Source organism: Somniosus microcephalus, chromosome 4 (assembly GCF_052327205.1).
Source record: "Somniosus microcephalus isolate GS21.2 chromosome 4, FLI_Smic_1.0, whole genome shotgun sequence".
NCBI classification, from domain to species: domain Eukaryota; kingdom Metazoa; phylum Chordata; class Chondrichthyes; order Squaliformes; family Somniosidae; genus Somniosus; species Somniosus microcephalus.
Window position 1 is genome coordinate 63,894,438 of NC_140990.1, and position 27,737 is coordinate 63,922,174.

At 46.7% G+C, this 27,737-nt stretch overlaps 1 protein-coding gene and 2 pseudogenes across 2 annotated transcripts; 2 read left to right on the forward strand and 1 right to left on the reverse strand.

The window, feature by feature from the left end:
* Positions 1-6,325: 6,325 nt before the first annotated feature.
* LOC147119065 (uncharacterized) overlaps positions 6,326-27,737 on the reverse strand; it is a 51,610-nt pseudogene continuing 30,198 nt past the window's right edge.
* On the forward strand, positions 13,718-27,461 carry LOC147119066 (uncharacterized; annotated as a pseudogene). The gene is made up of 2 exons (XR_015077981.1): positions 13,718-20,283; positions 26,102-27,461. The product of XR_015077981.1 is annotated as an uncharacterized LOC147119066 (transcript).
* LOC147119067 (uncharacterized) lies at positions 22,218-26,095 on the forward strand. Its single transcript, XM_085984771.1, has one exon. The coding sequence runs from the start codon at positions 24,470-24,472 to the stop codon at positions 25,157-25,159; it is 690 nt and encodes a 229-aa protein (XP_085840897.1). The 5' UTR covers positions 22,218-24,469; the 3' UTR covers positions 25,160-26,095.

Genomic DNA, 27,737 nt, shown 5'->3' on the forward strand with positions numbered 1-27,737 from the left:
TCCATGGCTATTAAGAACATTGAGTCCATGAATGGACCAGCAAAATCAATATGCACCCATTGCCATGGAGAGGAGGGCCACTCCCATGGGTGTAGAGGGGCATGTGGTGGTGCATTTTTGACCTTCTGGCATCCTGAGCAGCTCTTTGTCAGGTCCTCGAGTTACTGATCAATCCCCGGCCACCACACATAAGCCCTAGCAAGGCTTTTCATTTTCACCCCTCCCAGATGGCCTTCGTGAAGCTCATTGAGCACTCTCTCACTTAACTTGGGTGGAATTACCACTCGGGATCCACACATCAAGGTCCCCTGGCATACTGACAGCTGTTCTCTTCTGGATGAGAATGCTGGCAACAGTGAGTCGCCATGTGTTGGCCATCCCTTCACCGTCAAATCATATACCCGAGACAGTGTCGGGTCATTTCGGGTCTCCTTCTCTATATCCGCGTTAGTTACTGGCAAGCTTTCAATTATAGTTGATAAAATATTTCGACAGGGTCCACTGCTGGTGCTTCCTCCGCAGTAGGCAGTGGCAGGCGTGATAGCCCATCAGCGTCTCCATGCTGTTTCGTGCCCTTATACTCTATTTCATATTGGTTCGCCCCTAGAAAAAGGGACCATCTTTGTAGCCGTTGCGCAGTCATCACCGGAATGCCCTTCTTTGGATTAAAGATGGAGACAAGTGGTTGGTGGTCAGTCAGCAAGGTGAACTTCTGCCCGTGCAGATAGTGGTTGAACTTTTTTACTCCCCACACTAGGCTGAGGGCCTCCCTGTCAATCTGGGCGTAGTTACGCTCGGCTGAGGTTAGTGACCGAGACGCAAAGGCTACTGGCCTCTCCAAGCCATCCGGGAATTTGTGCGACAGCAGCGCACCAATACCATAGGGTGATGCATCACACGCCAACCGAATTGGTAGTGCTGGGTTGAAATGAGCCAACACCTCTTTTGATGTGATCAATTCTTTGCACTTCTGGAAAGCTCGTTTACATTCGTCATTCCACTTCCATGGTACCCCCATTTGCAGTAGGGTGTTCAGTGGGTGTAGTACTGTAGAAAAATTTGGCAAGAACTTATAGTAGTAGTTCAACTGCCTGAGGAACGACCTCAGTTGTGACACATTTTCTGGTGCTGGAGCCTTGACTACTGCCTCAATCTTTTCAGGGGACTTATGTAACCCCTCTTCATCAATAACGTGGCCACAATACGAGATCTGCTTCTGGAAAAACTCGCATTTGTGGCGATTAGCTCGGAGCCCATATTCCTTCAATCTAGTGAGCACCTGCTCCAGGTTGGCGAGGTGATCACTGTCATTTTCACCCGTGACCAGGATGTCATCCAAATAACGCTGGGTCCCTGGAATCCCTTGCAGGACTTGATCCATTGCCCTTTGCCAAATAGCCGGAGCTGATGCTACCCCGAACACCAGCCGGTTGTATTGGTAGAGACCTTTGTGAGTGTTGATCGTGAGGTACTGTTTCCAGGCTTCTTCTACCTCCATTTGCAGGTACGCCTGGGCCAGATCAATCTTAGTGAAGTGTTTTCCTCCAGATAGCGAGGTGAAAATATCTTCAATCCGCGGAAGCGGATATTGTACCGTGTGAAGGACTGGGTTCACTGTCACCTTAAAGTCCCCACAGATGCGAACCTTCTTTGGTTCCCCAGGCGTATTACTCAACGACCTCTTCATTACAGGAACGATGGGTGTAGCCCACTCGCTCCAGTCCACTTTGGACAGTACTCCAGAATGTTCCAACCCTTCCAGCTCTGCTTCGACGGCTGGGCGGATCGCATAAGGCACCGGTCTGGCCTTAAAAAACTTTGGGCTTGCATTTTCCTCTATTTTGATCATCGCTGTTATGCCTTTTAGTGTTCCGAGTCCCTCCTGGAACACTTCTTGTGCGTCAGTTAGCATTTTTGACAGTCGTCCAGGTGTGACGTCGTCATTCTTTTTGGCATCTACCATCAGTGCTTGTATGGAATGCCAATCTAACTGTATCTTCCGGATCCATTCACGTCCTAGCAGTGGTGGTCCTCCATCTGGCAATACATATAGGTCCATTTTTGGTGTTTCCTTGCCGTTGTATATCATGTTCACCCTTATTTTTCCTTTGGAGTAGACGTTTTGCCCCGTGTACGTCTTCAAGACAATCTCTGTATCTCTCAAGGGCATATGTGAGAATAGCCGCTTGTAGTCCCTTCGGTTTATGACTGTTAGGGCTGATCCTGTGTCCAATTCCATTTTCACTTGGGCTCCGTCTATCTTGAGCATGACCCAGATAGTTTGGTGATCCTCCATTTTGATTACATTATGTAGTTTCAGACAACCCAGCTCCTTGCTGCCGGAGTCTGTATCACTTTTCTGTTCGTCTGAACTACTCTCCGTCACCTTATGTACCTTTTTGTACTTCTCCTGTGGAGATTTCTTGCTGCTGGTTTTCTTTCCCGACCTGCAGACTCTTGCTATGTGTCCTACTTTTCCACACTGTCTGCACATAAGAATATAAGAACATAAGAAATAGGAGCAGGAGTAGGCCAATCGGCCCCTCGAGCCTGCTCCGCCATTCAATAAGATCATGGCTGATCTGATCCTAACCGCCAATCTACTATCACAGAACCATCTCCTGAATCTAACAGAATTAGACACACGAAATAGGAGCAGGATCAGGCTACACGGCCCCTGGGCCTGCTCTGCTACCCACAGGGCCATATCTGATCCGAACCTAGACTCATGTCCAAATTCCTGCCCGCTCCCCGTAACCCTTAATTCCCTTTACTTCTAGGAAACTGTCTATTTCTGTTTTAAATTTATGTAATGATGTAGCTTCTACAGCTTTTTGGGGCAGCATATTCCATGGACCTACCACCCTCTGAGTGAAGTAGTTCCTCCTCATCTCAGTTTTGAAAGAGCAGCCCCTTACTCTAAGACTATGCCCCCTAGTTCTAGTTTCACCCATCATCGGGAACATCCTCCCCGCATCCACCCGACCCAACCCCTTCACAATCTTATATGTTTCAATAAGATCACCTCTCATTCTTCTGAACTCCAATGAGTAGAATCCCAATCTACTCAGCCTCTCCTCATATGTCCATCCCCTCATCCCCGGGATTAACCGAGTGAACCTTCTTTGTACTGACTTGAGAGCAAGGATGTCTTTTCATAAGTATGGACACCAAAACTGTATGCAGTATTCCAGGTGCGGTCTCACCAATACCTTGTACAACTGAAGCAATACCTCCCTATTTTTATATTTTATCCCCCTAGCAATGAAAGCCAACATTCCATTGGCCTTCTTAATCACTTGCTGCACCTGCATACTAACCTTTTGAGTTTCGTGCACCAGGACCCCCACCCCAGATCCCTTTGTACTTCAGTACTTTCCAGTTTCTTGCCATTAAGATAATAACTTGCTCTATGATTTGGTCCTTGAACCAGCAATCATTATGGTCGTGTGTTGTTCTGCCGCAGCGATAACACTTCACTGCTCCATATGACATTTCATTTGTGCCATATTCTTGCGGTCTCCGTAGTATCTCTGCAGCGCCCCGTGCGGCTGCTTCATGTGATACTGCCATGCTGAAAGCCTTGTCCAGCATAAGATCCTTTTCTGATTGAAGCCGTTTCTGGGTTCCTTCACTTTGAAGCCCACACGCAAACTTGTCCCTTAAAGTATCTGCTAGTCCCGTTCCAAACTGGCAGTGTTTCGATAGCTTGCGCAGTTCCGTTAAATACTCAGCATTACTTTCGTCTTTATGCTGGTTCCTTTTGTGAAACTTAAATCTTTCTGCTATCAGCAGCGGTGTGGGGTTTAAGTGGTCCTGTCGGATTGCCACTATGCTTTCAAAATCCTTTTCCACTGGCTTCTCTGGGGTTACTAGGTTTTGCAGTAAGCCGTACGTTTTTGCACCCATGGAATTCAACAATACCAGTGCTTTCCTGGCATCTGGCACTTCATTCGCCTTGCAGTACACTTCTATGTGTTCTATATATGTCGCCCAATCTTCGACTTCATTGTCGAACGCTGTGACACTGCCACTCTTCGGCATCCCTGGGTGTGGTTAGACTGGCTAAAAATGGCGTCTCCCGCACTCTCCCTTCTTCTCCGCTGGCTCAAAATGGCGTCTCCCGCGCTTTCCTTTCTTCCCACGCTCTCCCTTCTTCTCCACTGTGGCTCAAAATGGCGTCTCCCATGCTCTCCCTTCTTCTCCGCTGCGGCTCAAAAATGGCATCTCCCGCGCTTCCTTTCTTCCCCCGCGGACGCTGCTCAGCCCTTTTCTGCGCGTTTTCCTGCATGCCTCTCTCATTGACGCCGCTCGGTCCTGAACCCCGGCTGCGCCCAGTGCACTTTACCCTCTCTTTTTTTTTTCCGTTGACGCCGCTCGGTCTTGAACCCCAGCTGCGCCCTGTGCGCTTTACCCTCTCTCGTTGACGCCACTCGGTCTTCAACCCCAGCTTTACCCTGTGCGCTTTACCCTCTCTCTTACCCCGTCGATGCTGCTCGGCCTTTTTCTGTGCCGTCGGTCGGCTCCAGCCGCCGCCGTCTGGGAAGGGTCTGCGCCGTACCTGCTGCCAGCCCGCTGCGCTGGATCGTCGCGACTGGAGAACCAAGCCCAGCTCTCCACAACCTCCTCTGCGATGCTCAAGTCCTCTCTGGATGGTCGACGCCCGCACTGATGGAATTGGCCTTCTTCTGCAGAGTTGCAGGTAGGTTCGAATCGCCTCATCGCCAATGTTAAATCCGTGAATTTTGATGTATGGTGTCCTTCAATAAATCAACAGAGACTGCAGAGGAACAATCAACAGGTGTTTACTGGATGAGGGTTACTCTAAAACTAAAAGTACTGATCCCTACTCAGGGTTTATATACAGGTGTGGTCACTGCCGGTACTACAGTACACAGGAGCTGTAAAAAGTAGTTCTCCCCTTAAAGGTACATACACTACATAGAGTAGGGGTTGGGAGTAGCTACTCAGACTGGCAAAAGGTGGGAAGTGGTGTTCCACAGGGATCAGTGCTGGGATCACTGTTGTTCACCATTTTCAGAAACGATTTGGAGTCGGGAATCAGAAGTAAAATTTTAAAATTTGTCGATGACACCAAATTGGGAGGTAGAGTTAATACTGAGGAAGACAAAATGCAAGAAGATATTAATAAATTTCAGAATGGGCGTGTAATTGGCAAATGAATGTCACTATAGATCAGTGTGAGGCGGTGTGTTTTGGTGGGAAGAATAAGGAGGCCACACACTACTTGGACAAGGGGGTGAAATTGGGTTGCTTTGTGTCTCCCGCGATATTCAGCGGGAGGTTAGCGGCGGCGGTAGCCGGTAGCTCCCCGTGACACTGCACCGCCGGCAATGGCATCATCGCCATGTGCAGCACCCCGGCTGCAACCTTGGGTTGCGACCCCTGACCTATCGCCTTACGCTACATGCCACAAGGTCAGGGGTCGTTCCTGCAGCCGCGGCGATGCCACTTAAAGGGCAGGTGTCGGGCGGCAACTTTTTATTTTGGCCGACTGCCAGCACCTGCCCCCTTCCCCTTTCTTCTTCGGGGTGCCGGCCGCGATCGCTCAGCCCGGCGCTCCTCTTCATCCGACACCCCGCTCCCCGGTGGTCCAGCAGGGCCCCGGTGTGCACAGTGCTAGGCCCCTCCCCTTTAATCGGGGAGAGAGGTCTGCTATGACACGGTGCTATGTGCCGATGGGCGTGGCGCTGTTGCATGAAGTGCCGTGGAATTCACTGGTAGCCCCTCAAGAGGGAGGGGAGCGCTTCCAGTAGCACCCCACCTCCTGCCTGGGGCACTACCACTGAATTTAATGCACAGGGGCGCTAACTTTTTCAGGGCTTAAATTAGCCCCGGCGACGTTAGCGACCCAAAGGGGGCGCCACCAAATTTTCCCCCTAAGAGTCTAAATGGGCTGGGGGAGCAGAGGGATCCCGGGATACAGATACACAAATCACTAAAAGTAGCGACACACGATAATAAGGCCATTACAAAAAAAGCACTGGGGTACATTCCTAAAGGAGCCTTCTGTTCCGTGCCTAGGAGCTCTGAACCATGGCAGAGAATGGCTGGGACACGTTTCTCACAGGCCTCGAGATTAACCCACACGGAGCCTTTGCTGTCAGTGAAGAGAGACGAGAAAGACCAAAGTGCCGTTTGCCCCTCTCAGTGTGGCCCTGAAGGACTGTGTCCAGGCTGAAGTTCTGTTCCCCCCGTACGATCCTCCCCCAAATTGTCCTTTCTGAGCTCCAGCCAGGTGATGCTAAACACTCAGGTGGGAAAGACAAAAATCTACAACAATGTGTTTGAAACAAAGCTGATTTATTTGACATATATCCAGAATATTAAACTCCAGCTCAGTTACAGGAGTTATTAACATCAGTAGAAACAAATCCCAACTGTCAGAATGAACATGGTTCAGTCCTGGATGTGATTAACAGCAGCAATAACAGCAGAATTCAACCCCTGCAGTCACTTGTGAACTTGCTGGTGTCTCAGCAGGCTGGATGAACGAGTGAATCCCTTCCTACACTCAGAGCAGGTGAACGGCCTCACCCCAGTGTGAATGTGCTGGTGTGTCAGCAGGTTGCATGAATGAGTGAATCCCTTCCCACACACAGAGCAGGTGAATGGCCTCTCCCCAGTGTGAATGTGCTAGTGTGTCAGCAGGGTGAATGACTGAGTGAATCCCTTCCCACATACGGAGCAGGTGAACGGCCTCTCCCCAGTGTGGGTGCGCTGGTGTACAGTGAGATCAGTTGACTGCCTGAACCCAGTCCCACAGTGAGAGCACCTGAACGGCCTCTCCCCAGTGTGAACAAGTTGATGGTACGTCAGTACCCCAGAACTTTTATAGCACTTCCCACAGTCCGGGCATTTAAAAGGTCTCTCATCAGTGTGAACTCGCTGGTGTTTCAGCAGGGTGGATGACTGAGTGAATCCCTTCCCACACACAGTGCAGGTGAATGGGCTCTCCTCAGTGTGAACTCGCTGGTGACTCAGCAGATGCTTTTTGCTTTTAAATCTCTTCTCACAGTCAGAACATTTAAAAGGTCTCTCTCCAGTGTGAACAAGTTGATGTTCCCGCAGGTGGGATGAATTAGTGAATCCCTTCCCACACTCAGAGCAGGTGAACGATCTCGCCCCAGTGTGAACTCGCTGGTGTCTCAGTAGGTGAGATGAATTAGTGAATCCCTTCCCACACTCAGAGCAGGTGAACGGTTTCTTTCCAGTGTGAACTCGCTGGTGTCTCAGTAGGTGGGATGAATTAGTAAATCCCTTCCCACACTCAGAGCAGGTGAATGGCCTCTCCCCGGTGTGACTGCGCTTGTGTGTCGATAGGCCAGAGGATCGGCTGAAGCCTCGTCCACACACAGAACACGTGTATGGTTTCTCCCCACTGTGAACGGTGCTTTTTGCTTCCATGTTCAGAGGCCGATGATATTCAAATCCATGAGTCGAGTGACTCTGTCAGATCTTGATGTGGTGTGTGGTTTGAGCTTACCGTCTGTAAATACTCCCCTTCTAATGCCCTGTAAAATTAATTTAAAACAGGGAGCGTGAGAGAGAACTCACAAGAAAACAAAGGTAGGTTGTGCAATTGAGCTCAATGGCCCAGAAATTCGGGTCGGGTTCTTCCCGCGGGTGCAAGCCCCCGACCTGCACTTACCTAGCGCGCCGGCCATTGAGGCCTGGCCCTGCGTGGATTTCCGATCTGTGGCCCACTCCAGCTCCCGGCGCGCTGTGCTTGCATGATCCAGCGGTGTACTTAGTGCGATGCGTCGGCTGGGATCACGTGAGCCACGGGCAACCAATCGGAGGAGGGAAAAGTCCATTCATGAGATTGACAGAAAGAACTGTCAAACTCATGAAAACTCCGGGCGCCCAAAGCAGTACTTAACCTTAAAATAAATTTGAAAAAAAATCACACTATTTAAATCAACTATAAATAACATTAAATAACTATGTTAAGCAATAATTTAAATTTTTGAAAAAAATAATTTTATAAAAAATCGGGGCTAAAAATACACTTACCTTACTGTAAAGTATTTAAAAATAATAAACCTGTGGAAAAAATGTTCTAATTTTAATTAATTGACCACTTACCTTTTAAAATGAAGTCCTTACGTCTGGTTTTTAAATGTGCAAAAAGTACAGGCCTTCACGCACGGGCAAACCCGTAAAAAAAGCGGAAGTTCAGCGGGCACGCGCAGACTCCCGCGCACACGCGTTCGACCTCTGAACCCCTTCGTTCAGAGGATCGGAAATGCCGGTTTCCCGCGCATGCGTAGTGCATGCAAGAAAGCGGCACTTCCATCGGGTCCACGCGTGGGTACTCTGTGCGCACTCACGCGTTGGGACCCGAATTTCTGGGCCAATGAATCTGGTCATTTGTGGGGCCGGCACTGGAAAAAAGTGACCATGAAAGCTGTCGGATTGTCGTAAAAACCCAACTGTTTCATTAATGTCCCTCAGGGAAGGGAATCCGCCACCTGGTCTGGGCCTACACATGACTCTGACCTCTATGGGAGGAGAGAGAGAGAAAGGTGGGAGTGGGAGGGGGAGGGGGCTAAGGAAAGGAACTTTATACATCTGCAACTCGACCAGAACTTTAACAGAACCTCCAAAACCCGCAACCTCCACCACCTAGAAGGACAAGGGCAGCTGTTGCATGGGAGCACCATCATCTCCAAGTTCCCCTCCAAGTCACACACCATCCTGACTTAGACATATTCATCGTTGCTGGGTCAAAATCCTGGAACTCTTTACCGAACAACATTGGGCAGTCAAAACTGCCCAACGCATTACCGGCACCCGGCTACCGACCATAGAGCACATATACCAGAAACGCTGTTTACGGCGGTCACGGTCCATCATCAAAGACCCTACCCACCCCAGCCACAGTCTGTTCACCCTCCTGCCATCTGGGAGACGCTACAGATGCATTCGCACCCGTACGACCAGATTTAGGAACAGCTTCTTTCCCAGGGCTGTCATCCTACTGAACTCCACAAATAAACTCTAAAGCCTGCACATCTGCCAATGCACTTTATTATGGTTATGTTAATGTAGTACAAGCCAAATGTATGTTGAATGTTTAAATGTCTTAATCTAAATGTACACTCTCGGGAGCCGCAAGCCTACATTTCGTTGTACTGCACCTGTGCACTAACAATGACAATAAAAGTTGGTTTGATTTTTGATTTGATTTGTGGGAGTACCTTCACCACACGGACTGCAGCAGTTCAAGAAGGCGACTCATCACCACCTTCTCAACAGGAAACTGGGGATTGGCCATATTTGCTGCTCTTGCGAGCGGCACCCACATCCCAAGAATGAATTAAAACAAATCTGTAGATGTAAACTGGATTAAAAGCCTGCACAGAAATATTTGTTCCTAAAACAATACTCTTTTACATTGTGCGGACAGTGTCTGTTTAAGAACCTAATCTCCCCCAGAATCCACCTCCCTTGACAGTCTCACATTGGAAATTGTTGGGTCCTCCTGCGCTCAGAAGTACAGGGGGTTAAACCCAGCAGCTTCTCCTCCATCTCCACTCCAGCTCAAACTGAAGCAACAAAAAGACCTACACAGGAGGCCAGGGAGCGACTTCCGTCAGCCTGCAATAAAACTAAAAGGTACACAGTGGTGTTCCCCAGGGGTCGGTACTAAGACCACTGCTTTTCTTGATATATATTAATGATTTGAATTTGGGTGTACAGGACACAATTTCAGAATTTGCAGATGACACAAAACTTGGAAGTAAAGTGAACAGTGAGGAGGATAGTGATAAACTTCAAGAGGACATAGACAGGCTGGTGGAATGGGCGGACACGTGGCAGATGAAATTTAACGCAGAAAAGTGCGAAGTGATACATTTTGGTAGGAAGAATGAGGAGAGGCAATATAAACTAAAGGGTACAATTCTAAAGTGGGTGCATGAACAGAGAGACCTGGGGGTATGTGTGCACAAATCGTTGAAGCTGGCAGGGCAGGTTGAAAAAGTGGTTAAAAAAGCATACGGGGTCCTGGGTTTTATAAATAGAGGCATAGGCCTAGAAATTGGGTTTTGGCTTAGCCAGGGCTTTTGCGCCGGAAGTTAGTGCCGGCGCTAAGTCCCCCTGCGCGCGCCAAAAATTCAGTAGCGCCGCGCCCAAACGGCTGCCGGCGCTACTGAAGGGTCTTAGCGCCTGGAAAAGGGCGCTAACTGCCGTTTAGCGCCGCAATTCCGGCGCTGCGGCACCCGATGCGGTGCGGCAGGCTGGGGAAGTGCAGGCCTCCTCCTTCCGTTAAGGAGGAGCTGCCTGCACCCGGCCGCGGCCCGCGCAAATCTGTTTAAAAATGAGCCCCGCACCTCGGACAAGTGCCGGGCTTGCATCTGTTCCGGGGGGGGAGGGGGAGAAGTCCGGGGAGGGAGCTGCGGGCAGGCGGCCGGCGGGAAAGCGGCCGGCCGCCACGGGGCCTTTAATGCGCCGGCGCAACCATATGTTGGACTCTGTTGCCAGAGTCTTAGTTGCGGCTGCCACGGGCGAGGCGGCCGCAACTGAATTTCGGCGCTGGGGCCCGTCGGCATGGCAACTGGGACGCTGCGCACACCGATGACATCATCGGTGCCGGTGCAGCGCTACCGGTGCAACGCCGCTTTAGGGCCCCAGGGAATTTTTCAACTGGCCATAACTCTGGCGCTAGTCCCTCTAGCGCCTCAAAAGCGGCGCTAAGGCTAGTGAATTTCTAGGCCATAGAGTCCAAAAGCAAGGAGGTTACGATGAACCTTTATAAAACACTGGTTCGGCCTCATCTGGAGTATTGTGTCCAATTCTGGGCACCGCACTTTATGAAGGATGTGAAGGCCTTAGAGATGGTGCAGAAAAGATTTACAAGAATGGTTCCAGGGATGAGGGATGAGGGACTTCAGTTACGTGGATAGACTGGAGAAGCTGGGGTGGTTCTCCTTAGAGCAGAGAAGGTTGAGAGGAGATTTGATAGAGGAGTTCAAAATCATGAGGGGTCTGGACAGAGTAGATAGAGAGAAACTGTTCCCATTGGCGGAAGGGTCGCGAACCAGAGGACACAGATTTAAGGTGATTGGCAGAAGAACCAAAGGCGACATGAGGAAAAACTTTTTTACGCAGCGAGTGGTTAGGATCTGGAATGTACTGCCTGAAAGGGTGGTGGAGGCAGATTCAATCACGGCTTTCAAAAGGGAATTGGATAAGTATCTGAAGTAAAGAAATGTGCAGGGTTACGGGGAAAGGGCGGGGAGTGGGACTAGCTGAAGTGGTCTTGCAGCGAGCCGGCATGGGCTCAATGGGCCGAATGGCCTCCTTCTGTGCTTTAACCATTCTATGATTCTATAAAATATTAGAAAGTTTGTGCCACAGAAGCACGGGGTTTATCTGTTTTTATTGATGAATTTAAAAAGTCTCTATTAAAACCTGAGCCAGTGTGTTGTGAGGCAAAGAGCCTTGTGTCCAATAAGGGGAATAAAGGCCCACAGCCTCCCCTGGCCCCGGGCCCTGAACAAGGGACTGGAGAAACTCGCTGCCCTGCGGATCAGACAATCAGCCGGCGCTAGTCCCGCCCCTTGGGCTCCCCGATTGGTTGGAGGACCCGCCGCCGGCTCGCTCCTCCAGCCCCGGCCCGCTTGCTCCCTATTGGTCAGAAGCTCCTGTCAATCAGGCTGTGGGCCCGGGTCACATGTCCCCGAGGAGATCACGTGCACCGTCCAACTGACTGCGCTCGGTCCGGGGCCTCACAGACTCTCGGGTTTTTCTATTTCTCTTTATTCTCTCCCGATCCACCCCTCCCCCCCGACCCCGCGCGATTCTCCACCCAATCGGAGTGGAGAAAACTCACTTTGCGTCACTGATCCTGGCTCTGCAACCGACACCAAGGCCTTTCCCCGGAATACCCCGTGCCGACTCCGTCCGACAGGATCCGAGTGCGCAGGTGCAGCTCTGAGTGGGGGAGGGGGGTTGGTCTCCTCTGGGCATGCGCGGTTATTACCCTTGGCGACCGGGAGGGGTCGCTGTGCCGGACTCGGCCCAAACCGCCGCTCTGTGTGCGTATGCACGGACACTCGCTGTCCCCAGTAGGAGCAGGAATGGCCATTTGGCCCATCGAGCCTGCTCCACCATTCAATGAGATCATGGCTGATCATCACCTCAACTCCATTCATCGGCCCGATACCCACATCCCTTGATTCCCCTAGAGTCCAAAAATCTATCGATCTCAGCCTTGAATATACTCAAAGACTCAGCATTCACAGCCCTCTGGGGCAGAGAATTCCAAAGATTCACAACCCTCCGAGTGAAGAAATTCCTCCTCATCACAGTCTTAAATGGCCGATCCCTTATCCTGAGACTATGACCCCTCGTTCTAGACTCTCCAGCCAGGGGAAACAGCCTCTCAGCATCTACCCTGTCAATCCCCTTCAGAATCTTGTATGTTTCAATGAGATCACCTCTCATTTTTCTAAACTCCAGAGAGTATCGACCCATTCTACACAATCTCTCATCATAGGACAGCCCTCTCATCCCAGGAATCAATCTAGTGAACCTTCGTTGCACCGCCTCCAAGGCAAGTATATCCTTCCTTAGATAAGGAGACCAAAACTGTGCACAGTACTCCAGGTGTGGCCTCACCAAGGCCCTGTACAATTGTAGCAAGACTTCCTTACTCTTATACTCCAACCCCCTTGCAATAAAGGCCAATATGCCATTTGCCTTCCTCATTGCTTGCTGTACCTGCATGCTAGCTTTCTGTGTTTCTTGCACAAGAACACCCAAATCTCTCTGAACACCAACATTTGAAAGTTTCTCACCATTTAAAAAATATTCTGTTTTTCTATTCTTCCTACCAAAGTGAATAACCTCACATTTCCCCACATTATACTCCATCTGCCACCTTACTGCCCACTCACTAGTCTATCTATATCCCTTTGCAGACTCTGTGTTCTCCTCACAGCTTACTGTCCCACCTAGCTTTGTATCACCAGCAAACTTGGATACATTACACTCGGTCACTTCATCTAGGTCATTAATATAGATTGTAAATAGCTGAGGCCCCAACACTGATCCTTGCGGCACCCCACTAGTTACAGCCTGCCAACCTGAAAAAGGTCCGTTTATCCCTACTCTCTGTTTTCTGTCTGTTAACCAATCCACTATCCATGCTACTATATTACCCCCAACCCCATGAGCCCTAATCTTGTGTAATAACCTTTTATGTAGCACCTTATCGAATGCTTTTTGGAAAATCAAATACACTACATCCACTGATTCCCCTTTATCTACCCTGCTAGTTACATCCTCAAAAAACTCTAATAAATTTGTCAAACACGATTTCCCTTTCATTACTATTCAAAAAAGGAGGGAGAGAGAAAACTGGGAATTATAGACCGGTAAGCCTGACATCGGTCGTGGGGAAAACAGTGACAGGATCGGACAAAGTCAACATGGATTTACAAAAGATAAATCGTGCTTGACTAATCTACTGGAATTTTTTGAGGATGTAACTGCTAAAATAGATAAGGGAGAACCAGTGGATGTTGTGTATTTGGACTTTCAGAAGGCTTTCGATAAAGTCCCGCATAACAGATTAGCGTGTAAAGTTAAAGCACATGGGATTGGAGGCAAGGTACTGACTTGGATAGAGAACTGGTTGGCAGATAGGAAGTGTTAGGGAATATATATATATATTTTAATAACATAGATTTTAATATGATTAAACTAATGACTGAAAGTGCTGATTGTGCTTAAACAGCCACAGAAAAAAGGACCACGTGTAAGACTGCAGAACAAAGACATGGTGAGATGTATTCGATCCAATCACAGCGTGGTAACGTCACATAGGCTGATGTATCAGATCCAATCACAGCGTGGTAACATCACATCGGCTGATTCAGCTTAACTTTAGAACAAAGGAATGAGTGATGTATAAGAGATCCAATCAGTGTGATAATGTCAGATCGGCCGATGTAGTTGAACCAACCACGGCTCTGCATGCATGCTGCTGAGCCAATGGTAATAAAGGGGGAGGGTACATTTGCTGTGATCTGCTGCTGTATAAAAACCAGCCATTTTGAACATGCTTGTTAGTACAACAAAGGAAAGTCAAACATGTAAGTCAGTGCTGCAATAAATCGACTATTTAAAACTTACCACCGGACTCGCAAACTTTTATTTTAGTGTGTTGACCTCAGATCAGTTTGGTCCACTGAAATTACCTTGATCTAACAATTTGGCGTAGTCGGGCAGGATCGCTGAAGGAAGAGACTTAATCTGAGACACCAGACCTATATCGGAGGTAAGGACTCCTCATTATAAAAATCCTCGGTTGGTTGTCTAGTCATCTCCCCTCCACGCGATTCCACAAACCTCCGGGTAGCGAACCATCCAGGTGGTAGACGGCCTCGAGGTCCCATATAGAGCTCTAACTTACTGACTCGGCTGAAAAGCCTATGACTTGAGACCCCCAAGTAAAGAAATCGATATTATGGCACCACTCGATAAACCTACAACTATTAAAGGGGGGCGTGCCCCACCTGAAATTTCAGGGGATGAAATTCTCGAGCAGTTGAAAGACTATATAGAATTACAGTTTGACTTACCTAAAACCTGGTTCGAAATCGAACAAAAGTACAGTACCTCCTCCGGACAATGGTCTTTGGATGACATAAAAAGGGTCTGGGGAAAAACGACCCATATGAAAGATAAAAGACGGATCAGATGGTCCTTGGCAGTTATGAATCAGACCTAACAGTGAAATGAGATTAAGACAAACTCCCAACACGATCACAACTTGACCAATGCAAAAGAGCAGAAAGATGCGATTTATGAACAATTGTAAAAGAAAACAAATGAGCTTGAAAAGTCAGAAGTGGAAGTTAAAAAACTTAAAGATGAAGTTCAGGACTGTAAAAAACAATTGGATAAACAACCGATAGTACCGGTAGTCCAAGAAAAGGGAAAATGTGTCGGGACCTGGAAGGGTTACCCAGATCTAAATGAAATAAAGGAGGAAGGTCGTGGGAGACAAAGACAAGAAGCAGGTCAAGAGACCGACTCGGGATCCTCTAGTAATGTCAGTGAAAGTGAAGAAGAGGAAACAGGACCCCATTTGGCCCCGTTGAGACAGAAAAGGAAAAGAGTAGAAAAGGAGTATGAGAAGAAAGAAGATGGGGAAGAAAGGGTGAAGTATCAACTCCACCCATGGGACGGAGTCCAAATTCTGATTGTAATGATACCCAGGAGAGAGGGAAATAAGTTACACAGCAAAGTAAAGACTGGCCTGGGAAATGGTGAGCAAGAATTAGATGCCGGATGGGATGCGATCCAACAGTGGTTACAAGTGATTAGCTCTGCAAAAACGGATTGGGGAAAGATCATAGCCTGTCAACAGAAAGGGACGGAGGAAGTGTTAGAGTACGACGGGCGATTTAAAACTAACTGGTTGGAACACTCGGGGCTGAACACAGGAGAGATAAAGAAGGAAAAAGATCTAATTTGCAGGCTAACCAATCTGAAAACTCAGCAAAGGAAGAAAAAAACAGGGATTTGGAAAGCCAGGAAATGCTGAGACGCCGATGGAAAAAGAGGAAAAAAAGAGAAACTTAAAGTTTTACTGACATGGAATTTATTAACATCTGTGCTGAGACAAATAAAACACAAGATTTGCTGAGTGAAAGGAACCTTGAAAAATGACTATGAATTTTTAAGAAATTACAGTATTTCTTTTGTCTGATCAGATGTTCTTTAAAAGAAAGATTCTGTTATGTGTGTTTTAGCTCCACCCACTTCTCTGTGTTAAAAGCGTTTAAATCTTTTGTCTTGTCTTGGATTTTGGAAGTTTTAAGAATGTGCGAAAAAGATTGTGCCCCAAGAATTGAAAAAAAAACCTTTGAACTAATTTAAATTAAGCTGGTGTGTAAAAACTGAGAAGAGCAACAAAAAGTTTGTTTAACAAAAGATTAAGTTTCAGTCTAAGATTTAACCTTGGAGTCACGGTTGCTATGGTGAAATCTTCTAAAGCAGTTTGATTTGATTTGTCTAAATGTGAAAAACTAATTTTTCTCCAGTTCTATTCAATGTTTTTACAGTATTTTGGAAAGACACCTGAAGAAAGGACAATAAGAAATATGACGTAATTTACTGTTTTCTGCAAGAATGTGCTATTTTGTTTTGTTTTATCTGTTCTGTTCGTGTTTAGTTAAAGTGTGAAAACACAACTGTCTTTTTCGATCAGGAAAGTTTTTTTAATTTACGTGAAGTGACGCAATTACGCCTGATAATGTTTTGCTCCACCTTCTTAAAAACCTGCAAAGGAGTTAACCCTTTCCACTGACAGCTGCTTAAGTTCACCAAGCAACAACTTTAGTATGAAATTTAAAGATATGGGACATTATTAAATTTAAGTTTCTTAATTTTAAGTTAATATTTCCCCACAGTGATAGAAGGAAAATTATAATTTGGCGACACTGGATCAAAAGGTTAGAGACCTGGGGTCTCACATTAAAGATGTATTACAAAAGACAAATGAAAATACAGATAAAAGAATTATCTGAGGATCAAAAGCTGACCATACATCTACAAAAGATAGTTACAGTGCTAGAAACACACGCCCAAACCATTAATAAATTCATAAAAGAGTACAATGCATCTCAGCAGGCGGCTGCTAATGACATATGTAGCACATATGGTAACTGGATTGTGGAACAATCCCGAGAAAACCTGGCCCAGATACAGGCAGGGGAAGTACCCTTATGGATAACGAATCAACAATTAAGGGCGAACCTGACCGGTGGGCACAAGGGGGACGGTACCTCTAAACAGGCAGTAGCAGGCAGGAGCTTGACGGATTGCCAGTTGAGAGCAATGGTTCGGGTGCACCCCACACAAGTCGAGTGTAAACCTGACGGGGGAGGGCTCCTAGGGTTGGTATTGGTAATACCGGTGATGGCACCCGAAGCCCAAGGACGAGAGGTGCACCGAATACAGAATATTGGGGTAGTGAAGGACGGAATGCACATATCCCATCACAATATGTTACCATATGCTGTGAAGATTAAAGGGAATTTGGCTGGAACAAAATTGGAGGGATGTGTTACTAGGCACGCTATCACTGTATGCCCACATAGTATTGGACACAGCCCAGAGGCACAGTGTGGATTTAACAATACTGGTACCAATCAGGGTAAAATTTGGTTTAAAGGATATAAAGGGGTCCTCAATATTTGACCGGTATAAAACCATCTGAAAGGTATCATTTAGTCTTGTTAGCTGGAAAATAAACGCAAAGCACCATGAGATACTTGGCTATATTAACTCTTTTAGACTAACATAAGTAGAAATTAGCTGACATTCTGAAATGTTGCTTGTAATTACAACCTGGTAACTATTTAGAAAGAGCCTGTTCTTGGAAGAGATAAGGATACAAAGGCACAATTAAGAAATAGCAAGTAAGACCTTGAAGAAATAATCAGCCAGCTGTACAATTCAATGTGGCTTTGTCCAGCTAGCCGTGTCTCTGCTGGAAAGTACTTTCCCACACCGATAACAAAAGTAAGAGATGGCTCATAATACTGCTGTTTGGATTTTGGGATAATTTTGAAATGACAAAATGGACTCAGGCACTATATATTTGTTTACTTTTGGGAAAATAAAAGATCCTCTAAAATAATGATAAATAAAAAGTGTTAATAACTTGGATCAAGTGAAAATGTTTGATCTATGTTTTCTATCTTAAATATTGTACTGGACAGTAAAGTTTCTCCAGGACTCATGAATGAGATATGAATAGTAATTAAAGGAAAGTGATTGAGAGTGTAAGATTGAAACAGGAGAATTACACGACTGAACGGGAATTTTCAAAACTTTCTAGTGAAAGTCAGGAAAGTGTAGTTAAGAAAACTGAATTTGATAGTCTGGCCACTACCCAAGACATCGGGACCATGCAGAGGAAGATGAGCAAAGATCTCCAGACAACTACAATCTTTCGATAAGACACCTGAAAGCCCGAGAAAGGCTTGTATCGGATGGCATGTGTGCCATGATATTGAGATACCGGTGTGAGTTTGCAAATGTGATTTGTTACATATGAGGTAATTACCATCCAGGAATGTATGGTGAATTTACACTGAAGAACGGGTCTCAGACATGCTCAGTTACTTGTCAACAGCAAAACATGGTTAATGTGGCTCAGGAGAGCGAGACAACTTTTAAAGCATTGACACATACTCCATCGAGAAACTATCTAATTAATGAAACAATCAGAATAGATTTAAACACACTGGTACCTGTTAGAGGGATTGAAATTGAAGTTGAAGTGGAGAGTTACATAGAATCTGGATTGTGGCAATTGAGGGCCAAGGAGAAATCATGTTTAGTAAGAATTATCCACAAGATGGATACGAGTAAAAGAGATCTGGAGAATCTTTTAAATCCATGATTTGTTGATTAGATGTTAAACTGTAATGTGTTTGATATGATTGTAAAACTGAATTTAACTGTGACTGTAATAATTGTGTTTTGTAGGTAACAGAGCGTGGGAAAAAACAGTATGAATCCAGTATGAGGTGATTTTGGTGGTGCCTCCTGTGTCACTACTACTGCAATTATCATGCTTTACGGGTCTAACAGGACCTGTCCCATCAACCAACACGTTTTTAAGTATGAGCTACCCAATAATGTGGCACAATTCGGATACTCGGATATGACATTCCCCTGTTGTTTGTGGGTTTCAGTGAGCTCATGATGTGACTGAACTCCTCCCTAAAGGATTTTTATGTTTTGGAGCAAGACAACTCGAGAATAGATATTGAAATTGACAGCATAGGGGACAACTCACATTGGTGGGATATTGGGCTTAATACATCAGCACACCCTTAGGTTCGTATTATTTCACATGCTCTGGTAGCTATCCAACTTGTAATGATAGTGTATTTGATATATGTAACGTGTGTAGTAAGACTTTGATACATAAGCCAATTGGGTACTCATGCCCATGACTGACAAGCACTAACAAATTAATTGAGCACACCGAAAGAGAAGATCCGAAGTAATGTAGAGGAGACCCCAGGCAGGGTAACATCAGGAAAGATAGAAGAAACAGAGGATTTCCCAGGCGGGGCAGAATTGGAACACCGGAACAGTGAATTGGATTTGAGTAAGGGGTCAGAGGTTGCTCCTCCCCCTCAAAGGAATGGACTGTAAGGAAGGGAGAAATCTTCAAGACTCCCTACTAACTAACGCCCAAGTTGAGAGAGCAATAAGAGCTAGCTAGATTAGTCAAGAGCCAATTGTGAGAAGTCAATAAGGATATTTCCTTCTCAAAGAAGGGAATTGTAAGAAATAGCTGTTAGATTAAAAGATGGGTTTTAATTCTTAGACCAGGGACTGACAACAGGCAAGCAGAAAAAGATAGCATAAATGCCAGCAAGGTCGAATATCAAGCATCAAAAGACAAATAGAAATGATAAGGGAATGGTAAAATGCAAGGAAACAGGGAGGATAGCACCTGCTAGATAACAAGGAGCCACGAAGCCATAAAATGCCCTTGAAGAATCTTGACAAAACATTCCTCAGAAGGATAAGAGGGAGGCCTTGTACAATAGGGTGGGGATCAAACTGTGTGTTTCTGTTGATTAAATGTGCTTGCCACCAGGCGGCTGCTGCCCCGCGGGCAAGATGCCTTGCAGGTCGCCGCAGACCGTTTTTACATCTTAAAGGGGCATGTTATATTTAGCTGCTAGATCGGTTTGTACCTTTTCTACTTTTTATAATTTTTCTACCTTTTTACTTTTTAATTTTTACCTGAATGTATTTTTCAAAGCCAAAGCCATAAGCTGAGGGGAGCTCCTCCCACTTTTTAAGATGCACTAATTAATTTAAGATCGTGAAATCAATTAACTTATTAAAACCGGGCTTTTACTGTGGCCACGTAAAATCCTGGTTGATGTAAATTTGTGCAGAGCCACTGATCCGGACAGTGGCAAAACACAGCAATGATCGATTATGTTTTTAACCTGACTCTTTATTTTTATGATTCAATTTTGAAAGAATCAAAGGGGGGAGTGTTAGGGAATATATATATATATATTTTAATAACATAGATTTTAATATGATTAAACTAATGACTGAAAGTGCTGATTGTGCTTAAACAGCCACAGAAAAAAGGACCACGTGTAAGACTGCAGAACAAAGACATGGTGTGATGTATCCGATCCAATCACAGCGTGGTAACGTCACATAGGCTGATGTATCAGATCCAATCACAGCATGGTAACATCACATCGGCTGATTCAGCTTAACTTTAGAACAAAGGAATGAGTGATGTATAAGAGATCCAATCAGTGTGATAATGTCAGATCGGCCGATGTAGTTGAACCAACCATGGCTCTGCATGCATGCTGCTGAGCCAATGGTAATAAAGGGGGAGGGTACATTTGCTGCGATCTGCTGCTGTATAAAAACCAGCCATTTTGAACATGCTTGTTAGTACAACAAAGGAAAGTCAAACATGTAAGTCAGTGCTGCAATAAATCGACTATTTAAAACTTACCACCGGACTCGCAAACTTTATTTTAGTGTGTTGACCTCAGATCAGTGTGGTCCACTGAAATTACCTTGATCTAACAGGAAGCAAAGAGTAGGAATAAATGGGTCCTTTTCCGAATGGCAGGCAGTGACTAGTGGGGTACCGCAGGGATCGGTGCTTGGACCCCAGCTATTCACAATATATATTAATGATCTAGACGAGGGAACTAGATGTAATATCTCCAAGTTTGCAGATGCCACAAAGCTAGGTGGGTGTGTGTGCTGTGAAGAGGATGCCGAGAAACTCCAGTATGATTTGGACAGGTTGGGTGATTGGGCAGATGCATGGCAGATGCAGTCTAATGTGGATAAATGCGAGATTATCCACTTTGGTGGCAAAAACAGGAAGGCAGATTATTATCTGAACGGCAATAGATTGGGAGAAGGGGAAGTGCAACGAGACCTGGGTGTCCTTGTGCACCAGCCACTGAAGGTAAGCATGCAGGTGCAGCAGATGGTTAAGAAGGCAAATGGTATGTTGGCCTTCGTAGCGAGAGGGTTCAAGTACAGGAACAAGAATGGCTTGCTACAGTTTTACAGGGCCTTGGTGAGACCACATCTTGAGTATTGCGTGCAGTTTTGGTCACCTTATCTGAGGAAGGATGTTCTTGCCATGGAGGGAGTGCAGCAAACATTCACCAGACTGATACCTGGGATGGCAGGAATGACGTATGAAACATAGAAACATAGAAGATAGGAGCAGGAGTAGGCCATTCGGCCCTTTGAGCCTGCTCCGCCATTCAATGAGATCATGGCTGATCATCCAATTTCAGTACCCTGTCCCTGCCTTCTCCCCATATCCCTTGATCCCTTTAGCCTCAAGAAATATATCCAACTCTTTCTTGAATATATTTAATGAACTGGCCTCCACCGCCCTCTTTGGCAGAGAATTCCACAGGTTCACCACTCTCTGGGTGAAGAAATTCCTCATCATTTCAGTCCTAAATGGCTTACCCCTTATCCTTAGACTATGACCCCTGGTTCTGGACTCCCCGGCCATCAGAAACATCCTTCCTGCATCTAGTCTGTCCAGACCTGACAGAATTTTATAGGTTTCGATGAGATCCCCTCTCAATCTTCTAAACTCCAGTGAGTATAAGGCCAATCGACACAATCTCTCCTCATACGTCATTCCTGCCATCCCAGGTATCAGCCTGGTGAATCTTCGCTGCACTCCCTCCATGGCAAGAATGTCCTTCCTCAGGTAAGGTGACCAAAACTGGACACAATACTCAATGTGCAGTCTCACCAAGGCCCTGTACAACTGTAGCAAGACATCCTTGTTCCTGTACTCAAACCCTCTTGCTACGAAGGCCAACATACCATTTGCCTTCTTAACCGCCTGCTGCACCTGCATGCTTACCTTCAGCGACTGGTGCACAATAACACCCAGGTCTCTTTGCACTTCCCCTTCTCTCAATCTATTGCCATTCAAATAATAATCTGCCTTCCTGTTTTTGCCACCAAAGTGGATAACCTCACATTTATCCACATTATAGTGCATTTGCCATGTTTCTGCCCAATCACCCAACCTGTCCAAATCGTACTGGAGTTTCACGACATCCTCCTCACATCTTACCCTCCCACCCAGCTTTGTGTCGTCTGCAAATTTGGAGATATTACATCCATTTCCCTCGTCCAGATCATTAATATATATTGTGAACAGTTGGGGTCCTAGGACCGATCCTTGCGGTACCCCACTAGTCACTGCCTGCCACTCGGAAAACGACCCGTTTATTCCAACTCTTTGCTTTCTGTCCGCCAACCAGTTTTCTATCCAAGTCAATACCTTGCCCCCAATCCCATGTGCCTTAATTTTGCACGCTAATCTCTTATGCAGGACCTTATCGAAAGCCTTCTGAAAGTCCAAATACACCACATCCACTGGTTCTCCCTTATCTATTTTACCAGTTACATCCTCAAAAAATTCCAGTAGATTAGTCAAGCATGATTTACCTTTTGTAAATCCATGTTGACTTTGTCCGATCCTGTCACTGCTTTCCAAGTGCTCTGCTATTACATCTTTTATGATAGACTCTAGCATTTTCCCCACTACCAATGTCAGGCTTACTGGTCTATAATTCCCTGCTTTTTCTCTACCACCTTTTTTGAATAGTGGGGTAACATTAGCTACCCTTCAATCCATGGGCACCGTTCCAGAGTCTATCGAGTTCTGGAAGATGACCAGCAATGCATCTACTATCTCTAGGGCCACTTCCTTAAGTACCCAGGGAGGTAGACCATCAGGCCCTGGGGATTTATCGGCCTTCAGTCCCATCAATTTTCCTAACACCATTTCCCTACAAATACTGATTTCTTTCAGTTCCTTCCTTTCATCAGACCCTATGTTCCCCGGCATCTCTGGGAGGTTATTTGTGTCCTCCTTTGTGAAGACAGAACCAAAGTATGTATTTAGTTGGTCGGCCATTTCCTTGTTTCCCATTATAAATTCCCCTGATTCTGACTGTAAGGGACCTACGCTTGACTTCACCAATCTTTTTCTCTTCACATATCTATAAAAGCATTTACAGTCAGTTTTAATGTTCCCCGATAGCTTACTCTCATATTCTATTTTCCCCTTCTTAATTAATCCCTTTGAGGAGAGATTGGGTCGATTGGGCTTATATTTGCTGGAGCTCAGAAGAATGGGAGGGGATCTCATTGAAACTTACAAAATTCTAACAGGACTAGACAGACTGGATGCAGGAAGGATGTTCCCGATGGCGGGGGAGTCCATAACCAGGGGTCACAGTCTAAGAATAAGGGGTAAACCATTTAGGACTGAGATGAGGAGGAATTTCTTCACCCAGAGAGTGGTGAACCTGTGGAATTCTCTACCACAGAAGGCAGTTGAGGCCAATTCATTAAATATATTCAAGAAGGAGTTAGATATATTTCTTAAGGCTAAACGGATCAAGGGGTATGGGGAGAAGGCAGGGACAGGGTACTGAATTTGGATGATCAGCCATGGTCTCAGTGAATGGCGGAGCAGGCTCGAGGGGCTGAATGGCCACTCCTGCTCCTATCTTCTATGTTTCTATGAAACCATGTTGACTCTGACTAATCATGTTATGATTTTCTAAGTGCCCTGATATCACTTCTTTAACAATGGATTCCAGCATTTTCCCAACGACTGATGTCAGGCTAATTGGCCTGTCGTCCTTTTTTTTTCTCTCCCTTCTTTCTTGAATAGCGGGGTTACATTTGCGACCTTCCAATACGCTGGGACCATTCTAGAATATATTGTCAATAGCATATATTGCCAATCCCCAGTTTCCTGTTGAGGAGGTGATGATGGGCCTTCTTCTTGAACCGCTGCAGTCCGTGTGGTGAATGATTTACAGGATTTTCACCCAGCGCTGATGAAGGAACGGCAGTATATGTCCAAGTCAGGATGGTGTATGACCTGGAGGGGAACTTGGAGGTGGTGGTGTTCCCATGCACCTGCTACCCTGGTCCTTCTAGGTGGTGGAGGTTGTGGGTTTGGGAGGTTCTGTCAAAGCTCTTGTCGAGTTGCAGATGTATAAAATCCACCTCCTTCTCTCCTCCCATAGAGGCCAGATTCTTGTGTAGGCCCAGACCGGGTGGAGGATTCCCTTCCATGAAGGACCAGTGAACCAGTTGGGTTTTTCCGACAATCCAGCAGCTTTCATGGTCACTTTTTCCCTCGTGCCGGCCCCACAAATGACCAGATTCATTAACCCGCCTCTTTTTGTGGGTTCTCTCTCACGCTCCTTTTCTCCTGTTTTAAATTCATTTTACAGGGTGTTAGAAGGGGAGGATTTGCAGAGGGGAAACTCAAACCAAACATCACATCAAGATCTGACAGTCACTCGATTGATCAGGACCTGAATATCATCGGCCTTTCAACATGGATGTAAAAATTGGGGAGAAACTGTACACGTGTTCTGTGTGTGGTCGAAGCTTAAGCCGATCATCTGGCCTGTCGAGACACAAGCAGAGTCACACCGGGGAGAAACCGTGTAAATGTCGGGACTGTGGGAAAGGATTCAGTTATCCATTTGAGCTGGAAATTCATTGGCACATTCACACCGGGGAGAGGCCATTCACGTGCTCCATGTGTGAGAAGGGTTTCACCGAATCTTCCAGCCTCCAGAAGCACCAGCAGATTCACACTGGGGAGAAGCCGTTCACCTGCTCCGTGTGTGGGAAGGGATTCACTCAGTCATCCCAGCTTCTGAGACACCAGCGAGTTCACACTGGGGAGAGGCCATTCACCTGCTCCGTGTGTGGAAAGGGATTCACTCAGTCATCCCAGCTTCTGAGGCACCAGCGAGTTCACACTGGGGAGAGGCCATTCACCTGCTCCGTGTGTGGAAAGGGCTTCGCTGAGTCATCCCACCTCCTGACACACCAGCGCTTTCACACTGGGGAGAGACCATTCAGTTGCACTTCAGTTGAAGCCTCATCCACACACGGCACATGTCAGTGGAGCGATGATTTTTCAGGCTGGTTAAAGCTCTTTCCACAGTCAGTGCACTGGAACACTCTCACTCGGGTGTGTGTGTCTTGGTGCTTTTCCAGTCACACTGATGTTTGAAATCTTTTCCCACAGACAGAACAGACAAACATTTCTCCTTCCACATTCAAAGACCAATGATATTCAGGTCCTGATGAATGGAGTGACTCTGTCAGATCTTGATGTGATGTTTGGTCTGAGTTTGCGGTGTGTAAATGCTGCCCTTCTCACAGCCTGTAAAAGGAGTTTACAAAAGCCATCACTGTGAGTCCAGGATAGAAATTGACAAGATTCTCTCCTCCTGGTTCCTGGCCAAGGGGGCCGCGCATGCTCAGCTCACCTTCTGTTGTTCAGGTTTAAAGGTCAAGCCCCGCTCCTCACACACTCCGATTGGTTGGAGGACCTGCTGCCCGCTCGGTCCTCCAGCCCCGCCTCACTCTTCCTATTGGTCCGGAGCTCCCATCAATCACAGGACAGTGTGAGCTGAGCATGCGCGGGAGTGACCAGACAGGAGAAACCACAACTGGATCAACACAGCAGAGCCGCCAATCCAGAGCCGGCTTGTATCAGGGCGGGCACTGGATGCGGAAGTCGGTCCCTGGCCGTCTGTGTAGGTCTTTTTGTTGCTTCAGTTTGAGCTGGAGTGGAGATGGAGGAGGAGCTGCTGGGTTTAACCCCCAGTACTTCTGAGCCCAGGAGGACCCAACAATTTCCAATGTGAGACTGTCAGGGGAGGTGGATTCTGGGGGAGATTAGGTTGTTAAACAGACACTGTCCCCACAATGTAAAAGAGTATTGTTTTAGGAACAAGTATTTCTGTAGAGGCTTTCAATCCAGTTTCCCTGAGGACAGTTGTGAACCAGTTGGGTTATTATGACAATCCGGCAGCTTTCACAGTTACTTTTTCTGCTGTCGGCCCCACAAATGACCAGGTTCATTAAGCTCAATTTCACAGCCTGCCTTTGTTTTTTTTGTGAGTTCTCTCTCACGTTCTCTTTTTCCTGTTTTAAATTCATCTTACAGGGTATGAGGAGTGGAGGATTTGCAGACAGGAAGCTCAAGCCAAACATCGCATCAAGATCTGACAAAGTCACTCGATTCATCAGGTCCTGAATATCATTGGTGTTTGAACATGGAAGCAAAATGCACCGTTCACAGCGGGGAGAAACCGTACACGTGTTCTGTGTGTGGACGAGGCTTCAGCCAATCATCTAGCCTGTCTAGACACAAGCGCAGTCACACTGGGGAGAAACCGTGGAAATGTGGGGACTGTGGGAAAGGATTCAATTGTCCGTCTGAGCTGGAAACTCATTGGCGCAGTCACACCGGGGAGAGGCCGTTCACCTGCTCCGTGTGTGGGAAAGGATTCACTCAGTCATCTGCCCTGCTGACACACCAGCGAATTCACACTGGGGAGAGGCCGTTCACCTGCTCCGTGTGTGGGAGGGGATTCACTCAGTCATCTGCCCTGCTGACACACCAGCGCATTCACACCAAGGAGAAGCTGTTCACCTGCTCTGTGTGTGGGAAGGGATTCACTCAGTCATCTGCCCTGCTGACACACCAGTGAATTCACACTGGGGAGAGGCCATTCACTTGCCCCGAGTGTGGGAAGGGGTTCACTCAGTCATCAAATCTGCTGAAGCACCGGCGAGTTCGCACTGATGAGAGACCTTTTAAATGCCTGGACTGTGGGAAGAGCTACAAAAGTTCCAGGGAATTGATGTGCCATCAAAGTGTTCACACTGATGAGAGACCGTTCAGGTGCTTTCTCTGTGGGACTGGGTTCAGGCGGTCATCTCACCTCACTGCACACCAGCGAGTTCACACTGGAGAGAAACCGTTCACCTGCTCTGTGTGTGGGAAAGGATTCACTCAGTCATCCGGCCTTGCGACACACCAGCGAGTTCACACTGGGGAGAGGTAATTCACCTGCTCCATGTGTGGGAAGGGATTCACTCAGTCACCACATCTACTGGCTCACCAACTTGTTCACACCAATAAGAGACCATTTAAATGTTCTGAATGTGGGAAGAGCTTTAAAAGCACAAAAGATCTGCTGACACACCAATGCACTCATACTGGGGAGAGGCCGTTTACCTGCTCTGTGTGTGGGAAGGAACTCACTCAGTCACCACATCTACTGGCTCACCAACTTGTTCACACCAATAAGAGACTGTATAAATGTTCTGAATGTGGGACGAGCTTTAAAAGCGCAAAAGATGTTCACATGTGACTGCAGGGGTTGGATTCTGCTGTTGTTAAACACTTCCAGGACTGAAACATGTTCATTCTGACAGTTTGTGTTTATTTCTGCAGATGTCAATAAACCCTGTAACTGGGCTGGAGTTTAATATTCTGGATAAATCAGCTTTGCTTTAAACACATTGTTGTAGTTTTTCATCTTTCCCATCTGGGTGTTTAGCATCACCTGGCTGGAGCTCAGAAAGGACAATCTGGGGGAGGATCGTACAGCGGGAACAGAACTTCAGCCTGGACACCGTCCTTCAGGGCCACACTGAGAGGGGCAAACGGCACTTTGGTCTTTCTCGTCTCTCTTCACTGACAGCAAAGGCTCCGTGTGGGTTAATCTTGAGGCCTGTAAGAAATGTGACCCAGCCGCTCTCTGCCATGGTTCAGAGCTCCTAGGCATGGAACA